Genomic DNA, 14,282 nt, shown 5'->3' with positions numbered 1-14,282 from the left:
GTTTGTAGCTCCTTATTATAACTCAAGGATCAGGGGAGAGAACTATGCTTTGAACCCTTTGAGAATTCCTCTGGAATTTCCAGATGGTTTCTTCGTCCATCTCCTCCTCCCCCAGTCCCATCTCCTGAATAATGTAAATTACTTCTCGTTACAGTTGCTGGAAACAGAGAGTAAATCTTTCACTGTAGCCTATTAGCTGATCTGGGGTCCTCTTTCCTTTTTATCTTGTTATATCATAAAATTGAATGACTGGTAGGCAGTTACATATGTGAGTCTTGCATTACCAGCAAGTCTGTTCAATGCCAAATTCAAACAACTGCATGTCCTCTTGAGTAGCACACTCGATTTCAAAGGATTTTGCCCCCTTTTTCACATATTCTTTAAATTAATGTCATCATTACATCAAATATACTCAGAGTAGAAAAGAAATCTGTCATTTGGATACAATTTCCAGGCACAGTAACAACTAAAAATCCATTTATTGATCACAAAGCAATCTGTCTCCCTCCCCAGTCTAAAGCAGGTAGCCATCTGACTGGGAAAGAAAAAAGGAAAAAAAGATTGGCCAGGTGTGGTGGCTCATGCCTGTAATCCTAGCACTTTGGGAGGCTGGAATGTAATGTCACTTGAGGTCAGGAATTCGAGACCAGCCTGGCCAACATGACGAAACCCTGTCTCTACTAAAAATACAAAAATTAGCCAGGTGTGTTAGTGCATGCCTGTAATCCCAGCTACTTGGGAGGCTGAGGCAGGAGAATTGCTTGAACTCAGGGGCAGAGGTTGCAGTGAGCTGAGATCGTACCACTGCACTCCAACCTGGGCAACAGAGCAAGACTCCATCTCAAAAACAAAACAGAAAACCAGATTGTTTACTACAGGGTTTCCATAGTAGAATTAAGATGCTTTAAAATATCTCGGCCCCCGTGTGGTGCCTCACACCTATAATCCCAGTACTACTTTTGAAGGCTGAGGCTTGAGGATCACTTGAGCCCAGGAGTTTGAGACCAGCCTGGGCAACATGGTGAAACCCTGTCTCTATAAAAAAGTACAAAAATTAGCCAGGCGTGATGGCGTGCATGTGTAGTGCCAGCCACTTGGGCAGCTGAGGTGGAAGGATCACTTGAACCCAGGAGATGGAGGCTGCAGTGAACCATGATTGCACCACTGCACTCCAGCCTGGATGACAGAGTAAGACCTTATCTCAAAATAAAAATAAAACATCTTCCTGGGCCCAAAATAAAAATAAAATAAAATATCTTGCTTTTTCCCAAGGCCTTCCACATGGCGCCACTCCTTTCCTTTCCCTTGCCTCATTTTCTTGTCTCTCTTCTCTCTCTTTTTTTCTGTCCTAGATTCCTGTGTTACTAAACAGGAACTGGTAAATAAGACAGTACAGTTGGCTCTGATTCTCCCCTCCCCACCCCTGGAGGAACTAGCAGAAAACCTGGCTATGAATTTTTGTGGAAGGAGCAGGAAATAACCCCATAGAGAGGCCTCTCAGTCAGCGGCATGTTTTTTAACTCCCAGCTGGCTTCAGGGGCTCAAGCTGTTCCAAGGGTGGGAAAGCCCAGGCCTGCCCCAGGGGAGTGTGGTTAGGATACTGTGCCACTCCCTCTCCTTCCTCTTCAGCCTGGGATAGTTCTATGGCTCTTCCACGCCCAGAATGTCCCACATTTGTCAGTGAAAAGTATCTTTCCATCGCTTGCTGTGGCCAGAAGAGAAGTTGCAATGCAGTGCTTGAAAGGATGCATTAATGCACATGGAAATTTCGAGTTTAAGAATCCAAGCAGGGTGTGGTGGCATATGCCGGTAGTCCCAGCTACTCAGGAGGCTGAGGCAGGGAGACCTCGAACCCAGGAGTTCGAGTCCAGCCTGGACAACATATCAAGAACCCATCTCTAAAATAAAATTTAAAAAAAGGGAAAATAAATGAGTCCAACCAACTCTCTTTATCGTCTCTACTATCTATAAAATCAAACAAGTATGGAAGAAGGTTGAGTTCTGAAGCACGGTGATACTTACTGGCATGCCTGAGCATGGCACCTGTGAGTCACCCAGGCGGCATGAAGACTATTACAGTGCCATCAGTCATGGCTCTTGTCCTAAGTGGTAATATTGGTGAAATTGTGATTTGATGTGTAGATATTTTTCCTTTCTTTTTTTTTTTCCTTTGTTTCTTTTGAAATGGAGTCTCATTTTGTCACCCAGGCTAGAGTGCAGTGGCATGATCTTGGCTTACTGCAGCTTCTGCCTCCTGAGTTCAAGCAATTCTCATGCCTCAGCCTCCCAAGTAGCCAGAACTATTAGGCATGTGCCATCAGCCCAGATAATTTTTGTATTTTTAGTAGGGATGGGGTTTCATCATGTTGGTCAGGCTGGTCTCTAATTCCTGACCTCAGGTGTTCTGCCTGCCTCAGCCTCCCAAAGTGCAGGGATTACAGCTACCACCTGAACTATTTTTTTCTTTTTAATTTTTATTTTTGACATGGAGTCTCAGTGTGACCCAGGCTAGAGTGAAGTGGCATAATCTCGGCTCACTGCAGCCTCCACCTCCCAGGTTCAAGCAATTCTCCCACCTCAGCCTCCTGAGTAGCTGAGACTACAGGTGTGCACCACCACGCCTGGCTAATTTCTTTGCATTTTTAGTAGAGACAGGGTTTCACCATCCTGGCCAGGCTGATCTTGAACTCCTGACCTCGGGTGATCCACCGCCTCAGCCTCCCAAAGTGCTGGGATTACAGGCTTGGGCCACCATGCCCAGCCAATTTTTCTCTAATACATATAAAATCAATGAATATTAATTTCATCCAGTCACACCCTATTTATCACCAGTGATTGCATACCAATTTTGGGGGACCATTAGCCAGGTCTATATGGCACCACCAGTGCTTCTCTGGATCAATGCTATAATAGTTCTCAACAGTACCCAGCCCTCAGAAACCGGAACTATGGCAAAAGATGGTTCAAACGGATCTCCTAGCTTCTGTTTTTTCCCTTCCAGGTTAACTTCTACCTCAAAAGAAGCATCCCTCAAGTGAGCTCTGTGGGGAGAGCTCCCAGCAGAAGGCATGGAGTTGGAGCCAAAGTGCAGCGGCAGGCAGCCAGAAAGAAAGAAATGGAGATGAGACAGCTCCAGAGAGGCCCTGCCTGAAACCCAGAGTGCCAGGAAACCCTTCAGAAAGGCTTTGCTCCTGCTCTTAGGTCACATGAAGCATTCTTCCTATTTTATTATCTGAGACATATTTAAATACAAACATATTCAGAGCAATTCAGAATGGTCTTCATCTGTTCCAGGGATAAGCCATCTCTAGGTCATCATGAAAGGGATTGGGGTCTGTTGAAAGCTGATGTGGTATACATATATCTAGTGGTGTTTGGTAAGGTTTTTCCATTCTGAGAATCCGGTTTAGGCTCCTTGCTGGTTCACACTGCATCCAGAAACTGGTTCTGGCTGGTTGGCAGCTGCATCTCCAGAATCCAGCACAGAGTTTGCAACAGAGTTAGTGCTCAGTGAAGATTTCTGAACCGTCACTGAAATGGTGAAGTAAGTGATCCATCATTGATGTTGTTCCCATAGCAAAATTAGGTGAACAGTTCTTCTGAAATCCCAGAGGATCATTTCAGCAACAGCATCTTAATAAGAAAAGAATTTGTCATGCAAATACCTAGTGCCTTGGCTACCCTTCTTTGTACATGGGCATTTAATAAATCGGCATCTTTCTTTCTTTCTTTTTTTTTGAGATGGAATCTCACTCTGTTGCCCAGGCTGGAGTGCAGTGATGTGATCTCAGCTCACTGCAACCTCAGCTTCCAGGTTCAAGTGATTCTTGTGCCTCAGCCTCCCAAGTAGCTGGGACTACAGGCATGTGTCACTACGCCCAGCTGATTTTTGTATTTTTAGTAGAGACAGGTTTCACCATGTTGGCCAGGCTGGTCTGGAACTCCTGACCTCAAGTGATCCACCCACCTTGGCCTCCCAAAGTGCTGGGATTACAGGTGTGAGCTACTGTGCCTGGCCAGTTATTTGCTTTTAAACTATTTTGTTTGTTGGCATTTTCACAACATGTAAAGATCTTATTTATTTATTTATTTATTTATTTATTTATTTATTTTGAGATGAAGTCTTGCTCTGTCACCCAGGCTGGAGTGCTGTGGCATGATCTTGGCTCACCACAACCTCTGCCCCCTGGATTCAAGCGATTTTCCTGTCTCAGCCTCCCGAGTAGCTGGGATTATAGGCATCCACCACCACATCTGGCTAATTTTTGCATTTTTTGGTAAAGACGTGGTTTTCCTGTGTTGACCAGGCTGGTCTTGAACTCCTGACCTCAGGTGATCTGCCCACCTCGGCCTCCCAAAGTGCTGGGATTACAGGCATGAGCCACCGTGCCCAACCAGATCTTTTATAAAAAGCAATAAAAATCTTGAAATCTTTTCAGAAGCATCTGTACATCAATACTTATTCCTAGATAAGACTAATTCTGGGGCCCTCATTTTTTTTTTTTTTTTTTACCTTTTTTTGAGACAGGGCTTTGTTCTGTTACCCAGGCTGGAGTGCAGTGGTATACTCACAGCTTGCTGCAGCCTCAATCTAACCAGGCTCAAGCGATCTTCCCACCTCAGCCTCCTGAGTAGTTATGATTACAGGTATGTGCCATTACATTTAGCTAATTGTTTTGTTTTTTGTAGAGATAGGATCTCACTATATTGCCCAGGCTGATCTCAAAGTCCTAGGCTCAAGCAGTCCTCCTGCCTCAGTCTCCCAAAGTGGTGGGATTACAAGGCAAAAAGCCACCATACCCAGTCTGGGACCCTCATTTTTAAATGCACTTCTTAAAGTGCAGTATTCATTTGAAATGTAATTCTGTATTACCTTTAGTAAGATCTTGCTATTTCTGTAAGTGTTTGCTGCTTCCAGGGCCTCATATTTCTGCATGAATGGGTAAGCATAGCTGGAAGGTGGAGTACTTAGTTCTTTAGTAGTAAAGGACTCCATTTTTACTTTAGATCTTGTCTTTAACTCTCAGATCTATTTGATTAACTTGGCTAATGGTTTTTTCTGTTTTTTTTCCTACCTAAATGTGTAAGAAAAAGAAACAAAAGGAATACTACAACACAAAAATCTCTGTGAGTTTCCAAAAGCAGAAGTTCGTAGCCTCTGTACTATTACCATTTACTGCCAGTTTCTCTCTGACCCACTCAGACATCTGAGGCCTCTAACTGGGTCAAAGCCAGCTAACTGTTGCATCCAGTGTGATCCTAGACCTAGTCCAGTTTATATCACAACTTCCAAACCTAATTCATAGCAAAAATTCACTCAAACAAACAGATAGCTCAAAACATAAACCCACAGAGCTTCAGAATCTGAGAGAGAAGACACCATGATCCCCAGTTGTCAGAGAGAGCAATGGACAAAACGCGTCTGGCAGGTACCTTGTTTGGTCACTCAATACCCCTGGTGGGGACTAGAAGCTCTACTTCAGATTCCATTTCTGACACCATATATTAAAAAGAAAACCTTAGGCAAGTTAATTTTAACGAGAGTTTATTGAGCAAAGAATGACTTGCAAATCAAGCAGCCCCCAAAGCAGAATAGGTTCAGAGAGATTCCTGCGCAGCTGTGGTCAAAAAAAGACTGACAGACAGGAAAAGGAAAGTGATAGGCAGAAATGGTTGGATTACATTTGTCTATTTGGACACAATTTGAATAGCTGGCCACCTTTCATTGGCTTAAATTCAGTGATTGGCACAAGAGTAGGTTACAGTCTGTTTACTAATCCAATAAGGTTATAGTTCACTATGTATGGCAAGATCTTCACACTGAACTTAAACTATGTAAGGAGGCTACTTCAGGATAAACCTAACTTAGCAGACCTAATAAGAAATGTATATTTTGGGCCACGTTCGGTGGCTCACACCTGTTATCCCAGCACTTTGGCACTTTGGGAGGGTGAGGCAGGCAGATCAGTTGAGGTCAGAGGTTTGAGACAAGGCTGACCAATATGGAGAAACCCTGTCTCTACTAAAAATACAAAATTAGCCAGGCGTGGTGGTGCATGCCTGTAATCCCAGCTACTCGGGAGGCTGAGGCAGGAAAATTGCTTGAACCCAAGAGACAGAGGTTGCGGTGAGCCGAGATTGTACCATTGCACTCCAGCCTGGGCAATGAGAGCAAAACTCCATCTCAAAAAAAAAAAAAAAAAAGAAATATATATTTTGTCTTTGTCCCCTGGTTTACAGATTCTAAAAACCCTTGTATAACTTTCTGAATGATAGAGGTGATAGGAGCTCTTTTGTTATCCATAACAAGTCCCTGAATTTTGATTACACCTGAGTTTATGTTAATGAGATGACTGGTAGATAGCTTCAGGATGGGTCTGGTTGCCAAAGAAACCCACCATGTGTTTATGATGGCAGTGGTGGTCCGTCTGGAGTGGCTGCAGCTGGGAGACACAGCAGGGGCTGCAAGCTCCATAGAGCTAGCGGGAGCCAGGGACGAGTGGGAGCCCCATCGCTTCTGACTTGGGGCAGGAGCTCCCAGGTGCCATTGCAGCTGCCCAAGCCATGGCTATGGACCTGGGCATCTCCGTCCTCTTGGGGCCCAGGAGCAGGCAGGAGCCACACCCTCCCAGGCACAGCTGCAGCCACTCAAATAGCAAGCCCAGGAACCCTGTGGCAGGAAACAGCCCACCTGATTCTAGCAGCTGCATCTCTTGTGCACGTAAGGGTGTGTGTGTGTGTGTGTGTGTGTGTGTGCTCAGTTTCCTGATTTATGATCTCAACGTGCGAGAAGTCTAACTCAGCATAGGTCCAAGACAGTGTAGCATCCAAACCACGTCGAGTCTATTCATAAGTGAGCCAGTAAGATTCACTTTTTCCATGGTCATGGAAAACACCCCTAAACCCGAACAGCCATCTCAAAAGCAAGATGTAGAAAGTAGGACAGCATGACTTGGTACAAATCTGCCATCAGAACAGGAGAATTTAGAGTTCCTGTGTCCAGAGCATCATCTTTTCACAATTTGTCTTGTACTCTTGTACGCGCACTCTCAACACACAGCCTGCACTCCATCATGCTCGCCTCCTGCCTGGAATACAGCTTCATTTCTGCTTTAACACTAACTGCATTCTGGCTTTAACCATGAGTAAACAATCCCCATGAGCAAATGCCTAAGCAAACACCACTTCTCTCCCTCCTCCCAGAAGTTAAATTCCACCATTTATAAAGCCTTCCCCTACTCCTACTGTCTCTTACTCTTTCCCTCACCACTTGATGATCTTCCCCACACTGCCACTCGTGAATCTTTCTTTCTCCCATCTTCACTCTGTTCACATACCTCCTGTACCCCTTCACACCCACCCCACCAGGCCCTGCTGCAGGTAGGGTATAGCATCACTTAAGAAACAGGGCCTGGAGCCATTAAGGGATAGGTGGCCAGCAGCCCGGAAAAAGCAAAACAGAAAAAGCATTGCTTGTTTCTGCTGTCACTCTGCCTCCCTCCCTTGCACAGTCTCAGGGAGGAGGCAAAGAAAGTCACCTCTTGGATCCATGTTCACCCCTCAGGAGGAGGGAGAAAAGGCATCTTTGAGTTCCTTTTAGATTGTCCCATGTGAGGCCTTTGGAATGAAGTCCATCCGGGCACTAGATTAAAGGAATTCAGTGAGTTTTCTTAAATCCTTTCTGGAATCAGATGAAGAATAAATAAATGAAGAAATAAAATGACCACAATTTTGTTCTTTTAAAAAAATCAAAATATAGTATTTTATATACACCGTAGTTTATAGAAGGCTTTTATTTTGCAAGCCAATCATTTTTTTTAATGTCAGGCATTGGTATATTACCAATGTTGTAGCAAGGTTTAAGGGAGGTACGTCTCACGCTTGAGCATGAAAACCCAATCATCATGCTTATGACCCACAGAATGACCTAACATTTTTTTAAATGGAGGGATAGATAAAGGGCCCATCAACTTTCTTTTTTTTTTTTTTTTTTTTTTTTGATAGGGTCTCATTCCATTGCCTAGGCTGGAGTGTCGTACCCCAATCACAGCTGACTGCAGCCTTGACTTCCTGGGCTCAAGTGATCTTCCGGTCTCAGCCTTCTGAGTAACTGAGACTAGAGGCATGTGCCACAATGCCTGCGTAATTTTTAATTTTTTTGTAGAGACAGGGTTTCACCATCTTGCCTAGGCTGGTCTTGAACTTCTAGGCTCATGTGATCCTCCTCTGTCAGCCTCCCAAAAAATTGGGGCTACAGGCATGAGCCATCATGCCTGGCTACTTTCTATTTTGGACTAACTTTCTGTTAAGGACAATTGGTAAAATACAATTGTTGGCCAGGGCGCAGTGGCTCATGCCTGTAATATCCCAGCACAGTGGGAGGGTGAGACGGGCAGATCACCTGAGGTCAGGATGAGACCAGTCTGGCCAACATGGAGAAATCCCATTTCTACTAAAAATACAAAATTAGCTAGGTGTGGTGGCCCATGCCTGTAATCCCAGCTACTCAGGAGGCTGAGGCAGGAGAATTGCTTGAACCTGGGAGGAGGAGGTTACAGTGAGCCAAGATTGAACCTGGGCAACAAGAGCAAAACTCTGTCTTAAAAAATATATATGATTGTTATCGACTGTCGCCATCAATTCATAAATACTCTAATCTCAAAAATTAGGAAAGATTTAATCTCAGAATAAAGAAGTCTTGTAAATGAAATTATTTTTCTCATCTTACTAGGAAATAGTAAATCTTTATCTTAGACTGGCTTTTGTGAGCCAGTAGTTTAAAGATGAGAACTTTGGTAGCATATAACTAAAAATGTTTATGTAAGGATTTCAGACATAGCTGTGGATTGAAGTACCTAAATTCGATGGTATGGAATCTGTCTCCATTTCTTGATTTCATTATCTTCCGTAATGATTTTATTCTCACATAGTCTCTCCCCATGAGGCAAGGTGAACAACAACTCCTTCAAGCTTATCTTCTATCAGCTATCAAAAGACAAGATTATAATAAATTTAGATTAAAGATCGAATTGGCTTTTATTTGCAATTCTAGTATTGGGCAACAACTCATTCTATAAGATAGAGTGTTCAGATGAGTTGAGCAGAGAAATTTGGCTTTATTGGCAGAAAAGGGCTGAAGAATACAAAAACTGGTTGTTTCAAAGTTACTTTCCTTATAAAGCTTAAAGCAGAGGGGATCACCTCATCATGTTTCTCAAAACAGGCCTGTTTGGGGATTTGGCTATCTCTTTATTGCCTGATTTTTTGGAAGGGCAGATAAATAGCTTAGTTTTGGCTTGGTGGAAACTTCAGCATGAGTAACTCCATTTTGGTTTGATCTGTTAAGCCTAGTGCAGGAGCTTAGTTCCACCCAACGGCCTCCTATAAATTTCCTTTAATATAGTCTAGCAACAAACTATTAATTATTGAGCATGAATCTCAATAACACAAACAGGATTACGTGCCTGTCTCTAAAACTATCACAGTGACTCTGATTGGTTGGTCTGGGGTCATACGATCACTCCTGGACAGTAGAATGGAAATATGAGGGAATGAGTTATTTCCCATTAAAACAAACAAAAATCACTGGAGGTCAAGACAGGCAGATCACTTGAGGCCAGGAGTTTTGAGACCAGCTTGGCCAACATAACAAAGCCCCATCTCTACTAAAAATACAAAAAATTAGTTGGGTGCAGTGGCACATGCCTGTAATTCCAGCTACTTGGGAGGCTAAGGCAGGAGAATCGCTTGAACCTGGGAGATGGAGGTTGCAGTGAGTGGAGATCGTGCCACTGCACTCCAGCTTGGATGACAGAGCAAGACTCCATCTCAACAACAACAACAAAAAGAATGATGGTTTTAGATAGGACAACAAAAGGGCATTACAATTTTGTTGAATTAAATTGAAGCACCTTTTTGATTTTACTGTGACTTTTTCTGTTTTATTTATTTCTCATTGACATATAATTGTACATATTTATGGGGTACAAGGTATGTATACATTGTGTAATTAGCAAATCTGTCATCTCAAATATTTATTACTTCTTTGTGGTGAAAACATTCAGAATACTCTTTTTTAGTTGATTTGTTTTTATTATTTATTTATTTATTTTTAGACAGTTTTGCTCTTGTTGCCCAGGCTGGAATGCAATGGCATGATCTTCCCTCACTGCAACCTCCGCCTCCCAGGTTCAAGTGATTCTCCTACCTCAGCCTCCCAAGTAGCTGAGATTCCAAGCATGTGCCACCATGCCCAGCTAATTTTGTATTTTCAGTAGAGACAGGGTTTCTTTCATGTTGGTTAGGCTGGTCTCAAACTCCTGAACTCAGGTGATCTGCCCACCTTGGCTTCCTAAAGTGCTGGGATTACAGGTGTGAGCTACCACACCTGGCTCCGGCTAATATTTTTGTGTTTTATTTTATTTTTTGGAGATGGAGTCTTACTCTGTTGCCCAGGCTGGAGTGCAGTGGAACCATCTCGGCTCACTGCAACCTCTGCCTCCTGGGTTCAGGCGATTCTCCTGCCTCAGCTTCCCAAGTAGCTGGGACTACAGGCATGCTCCACCATGCCCAGCTATTTTTTATATTTTTAGTAGAGACAGGGTTTCATCAGGTTGGCCAGGCTGGTCTCAAACTCCTGACCTCAGGTGATCCCTCCACTTTGGCCTCCTAAAGTGCTAGAATTACAGGCGTGATCCATCTTCTAGTTAATTTGAAATATATAATACATTATTATTAGCTATAATCATGCTACTATCCAATAGAACACCAGATCTTACTCCTGCCATCAAATTGGAGCATTGTACCCATTGACCAGCCTCTCCCCATCTTCCTTTTCCCAGCTTCTGGTAACCACTTTTCTCTCTACTTCTGAGTTCAGCTTTTTTAGATTCCAAATATGAGTAAGATTATATAGTTTTTGTCTTTCTGTGTTTGGATTATTTCACTTAACATAATGTCCTCCAGGTTCATCCGTGTTGACACAAATAATAGGATTTCATTCTTTTTAAAGGCTGAATAGTATTCCATTTTGTATACATACCACATTTTCTTTATCCATTCATCCATTGATGGACGCTTTGACTGATTCCATATCTTGGCTACTGTGAATTGTGCTGCAATAAACAGGGGGTGCCGGTATCTCTTCAGCGTAATGATGTCATATTCTTTACTGTGACTCTTAACTCAGGTGAATGGAACCATTCAATAAACAGTTATGAGGCACAACTATGTGCCAAGCACTTTGCTAGGAAATAGGGATAAAAGAGAAATTCAGTAGCCTGCCTTCAATGAACTGAACTCAGCGTCTGTGAAGAGAGGCATGAGGTAGTCAGCTCTTCACCATAGTGTGCCAGGAGATCGAGATCAGCCCGATAAGATGCCAAAGAATCATAGTCTACCCATCGTTCAGGTCTCTGCTTTGCTCAGTTGATGTAGACCTGATATGTACATTATGAAGTTGGATGACTTGTTTCTGTGAAACATTGTACACTCATTTCAAACAGATCATAATCATATAGGGAAGGGGAGTAGGAGCATAAAATGGGTCATAAATTGGACAAGAGATAGCAATGTGGCCCAGCGGTGTACACAGGTCATACATTCTGAGACTGTGAGAGAAAGGTTGAGCATCCCATCTCAAGAAGCATGTTCCACCAGGCCCCATAGGAGCCTGGCTTCCTCTGGAGTGTGGGATAAAGTTGTTGACTCAACTTTATCTCAATAAATAAATGTCCCAGCAGGGACATTGATGGTCACAACATTACTAAGCCTCGTGGATGCACTGGGATAGAATATTGCCAAGGAAAGCCTGGCATGGTCAATTTCAAGATTAGCTGGGTGGGGAGCCTGCATTGCACAACAGAAAAGTACAACGGGAAAACTTTGGAACCTGGCAGCTAGTGGTTTGGATCCTTGCTGTGCCCTTCACACATTCTGATATTGTGGGCCAATCAGGTATTTCACAAACTATAGGAATCACCAGCAATACTCAGGAAAATTTAGACTGTACAAGAGCCAGTCACTGTCTGGGCAATACATCGCTTGGTGAAAAGTTATTCTCTTATCAATTTATTTAGTTCCCTCTGAATACATCAGGGAGAAAGGTTCTTTTTGTCCTGACTGTCTAACACTGACTAGTTTTACTTTGTAACCACTACAGAGTAGGACTCAGGCTCAGAACTAGAATTTAACACAGCTGTTCCCAGGGTTTTTGTTTTAATTATTACTTCCTATGAATTGCAGTCTCTACTGATTTTGCAGTTATAGGTGTGGTACAAAGGTTTCCTTAAAAAACGAAGAAAACAAAGTGAATACATTTAATTTGCTTTTTCTTTCTCTCTCTCTCTCTCGTGTGTGTGTGTGTGTGTGTGTGTGTGTGTGTGTGTGTGTCTCTGTCACCCAGGCTGGAGTACAGTGTCATGATCTTGGCTCACTGCCACCTACCTCCACCTCCTAGGTTCAAGCGATTCTCCTCCCTCAGCCTCCTGAGTAGCTGGGACTACAGGCGTCCACCATGCCTGGCTAATTTTTGTACTTTTAGTAGAGTCGGAGTTTCCCTATGTTGACCAGGCTGGTCTTGAACTCCTGACCTCAGGTAATCTGCCCACCTTGGCCTCCCAAAGTAATTTTCTTTAAAAAAAATATTTTTTTTCCTTTGATTACCTGGCCCATGGCCTCTGAAAAAAGTGAATAAATTTAAATAAAAATATTAAATGACCAGGCACAGTGGCTCACACATTTGTAATCCCAGTACTTGGTAGTTTTTTTTTGGAGATGTAGTCTCACTCTTGTTACCCAGGCTGGAGTGCAATGGCACAATCTCAGCTTACTGCAACCTCTACCTCCCAGGTTCAAGCTATTCTCCTGCCTCAGCCTCCAGGGTAGCTAGGATTACAGATGTCTGCCACCATGCTCAGCTAATTTTTTTTTGTTGTTGTATTTTTAGTAGAGACGGGGTTTCATTAGGTTGGCCAGACTGGTCTCAAACTCCGCCCCTCAAGTGATTCACCTGCCTCAGACTCCCAAAGTGCTGGGATTACAGGTGTGGGCCACCTCACCTGGCCTTTTTGTTTGTTTGTTTGAGGCAGGGTTTTGCTCTGCTTCCCAGGCTGGAGAGGTGCAGTGGCATGATCATGGCTCACTGCAGCCTCAACCTCCTGGGCTCAAGCAATCCTCTCGCCTTGGTCTCCTGAGTAGCTGGGACCACGGGCTGAAGCCCCCATGCCCGGCTAATTTTTGTATTTTTTGTAGAGAGAGAATTTTGACATGTTGCCCAGACTGGAATCCAAGTATTTTGGGAGGCTGAAGCAGGAGGATCACTGCAGTCCAGGAGCTCAAGACTAACCTGAGCAATATAGAGAGACCTCATCTTTACCAAAATTTAAAAATTAGCCAGGCGTGGTAATGTGCACCTGTGGTCCCAGCTACTCGAGAGGCTGAGGTGTTGCCCAGGCTGGAGTGCAGTGGGTATTCACAGGCACAATCATAACGTGCTGCAATTTTATGAACTCCTGGGCTCCAGTGAGCCTCCCACCTCAGTCTCCGGAGTAGCTGGGATTACAGATGCATGGCACTGCACCCAGCCCTGTTTGTTTTCTAATCTCATTTTATAATTCCACCTCCCTGTTCACACGGCTTCTCTTCTGTTTCTGAAACTTACTAGATGGCTTTCTCCTTCAAGACTTTGTACCTGCAGTTTCTCCTGCCTGAAGAGCTCTTTACATGGCTGATTCTTAACCTTTTGTTTTTCGACAGGGTTTCACTCTGTCATTCATCACGGCTCACTGCAGATCGTGGGACCACTGGCTTGAGCCACCATGTCTGGGTTGATTCTTTCTGATTATTCAGGTTTCAGATAAATGCTACATCCCCAGAGGGCATTTCTCCAGCTATCTCTATATTCAGAGAAGGTTTGTTGGCCTTTATCAGCCTAGATTCCTTATCTAAACCACATGACATAGAAACCTCGAACTGTGTATAACTTGCACCATTCTGGTTGCTGTTGGGGTCAGGTGAACTTCTGCTTCGCCCTCTGAAGTTTTGCTTAAAAATCAAGTCACAAAAGACAGATTAATTGGAGAAAAGGCGTACACATCTGTTTGACAATAGTTTTACATGACATGAAAGACCAACCTCCCAATGGGGTGCAAAAGCTTAGGTACCATCTTGAGGCTACAGAAAAAAATGGTGGCTTGTATGTTGGCAAAACAGGTTCTGGGAGGGTGAGGAAAAGGAATTCTATTGAGGGCAATAAATGGTTACTAGAGAGAACTGAATGAACT

General features: G+C 43.6%; 1 protein-coding gene and 1 non-coding gene across 2 annotated transcripts in view; one reads left to right on the top strand and one right to left on the bottom strand.

Moving 5' to 3' along the window:
* The window catches only part of CPN1 (carboxypeptidase N subunit 1), a 39,185-nt gene extending 35,917 nt beyond the window's left edge, over positions 1-3,268 (top strand). The window contains exon 9 of the mRNA XM_009010126.4: positions 3,002-3,268. Within this exon, the coding sequence (XP_009008374.1) occupies positions 3,002-3,151 (150 nt within the window). The 3' untranslated portion in view covers positions 3,152-3,268. The remainder of the gene's footprint in view (positions 1-3,001) is intronic.
* Positions 3,269-7,821: 4,553 nt separating this feature from the next.
* LOC118146602 (small nucleolar RNA U13) lies at positions 7,822-7,927 on the bottom strand. The gene has a single exon (XR_004732452.1). It is a non-coding gene; the product is annotated as a small nucleolar RNA U13 (small nucleolar RNA).
* Positions 7,928-14,282: the final 6,355 nt, after the last annotated feature.

The sequence above is a fragment of the Callithrix jacchus genome, chromosome 12 (genome assembly GCF_049354715.1).
Source record: "Callithrix jacchus isolate 240 chromosome 12, calJac240_pri, whole genome shotgun sequence".
Taxonomy (NCBI): Eukaryota; Metazoa; Chordata; class Mammalia; order Primates; family Cebidae; genus Callithrix; species Callithrix jacchus.
The sequence above is the reverse complement of the archived record's forward strand: the minus strand, read 5'-3'. Positions and strand labels throughout refer to the sequence as shown.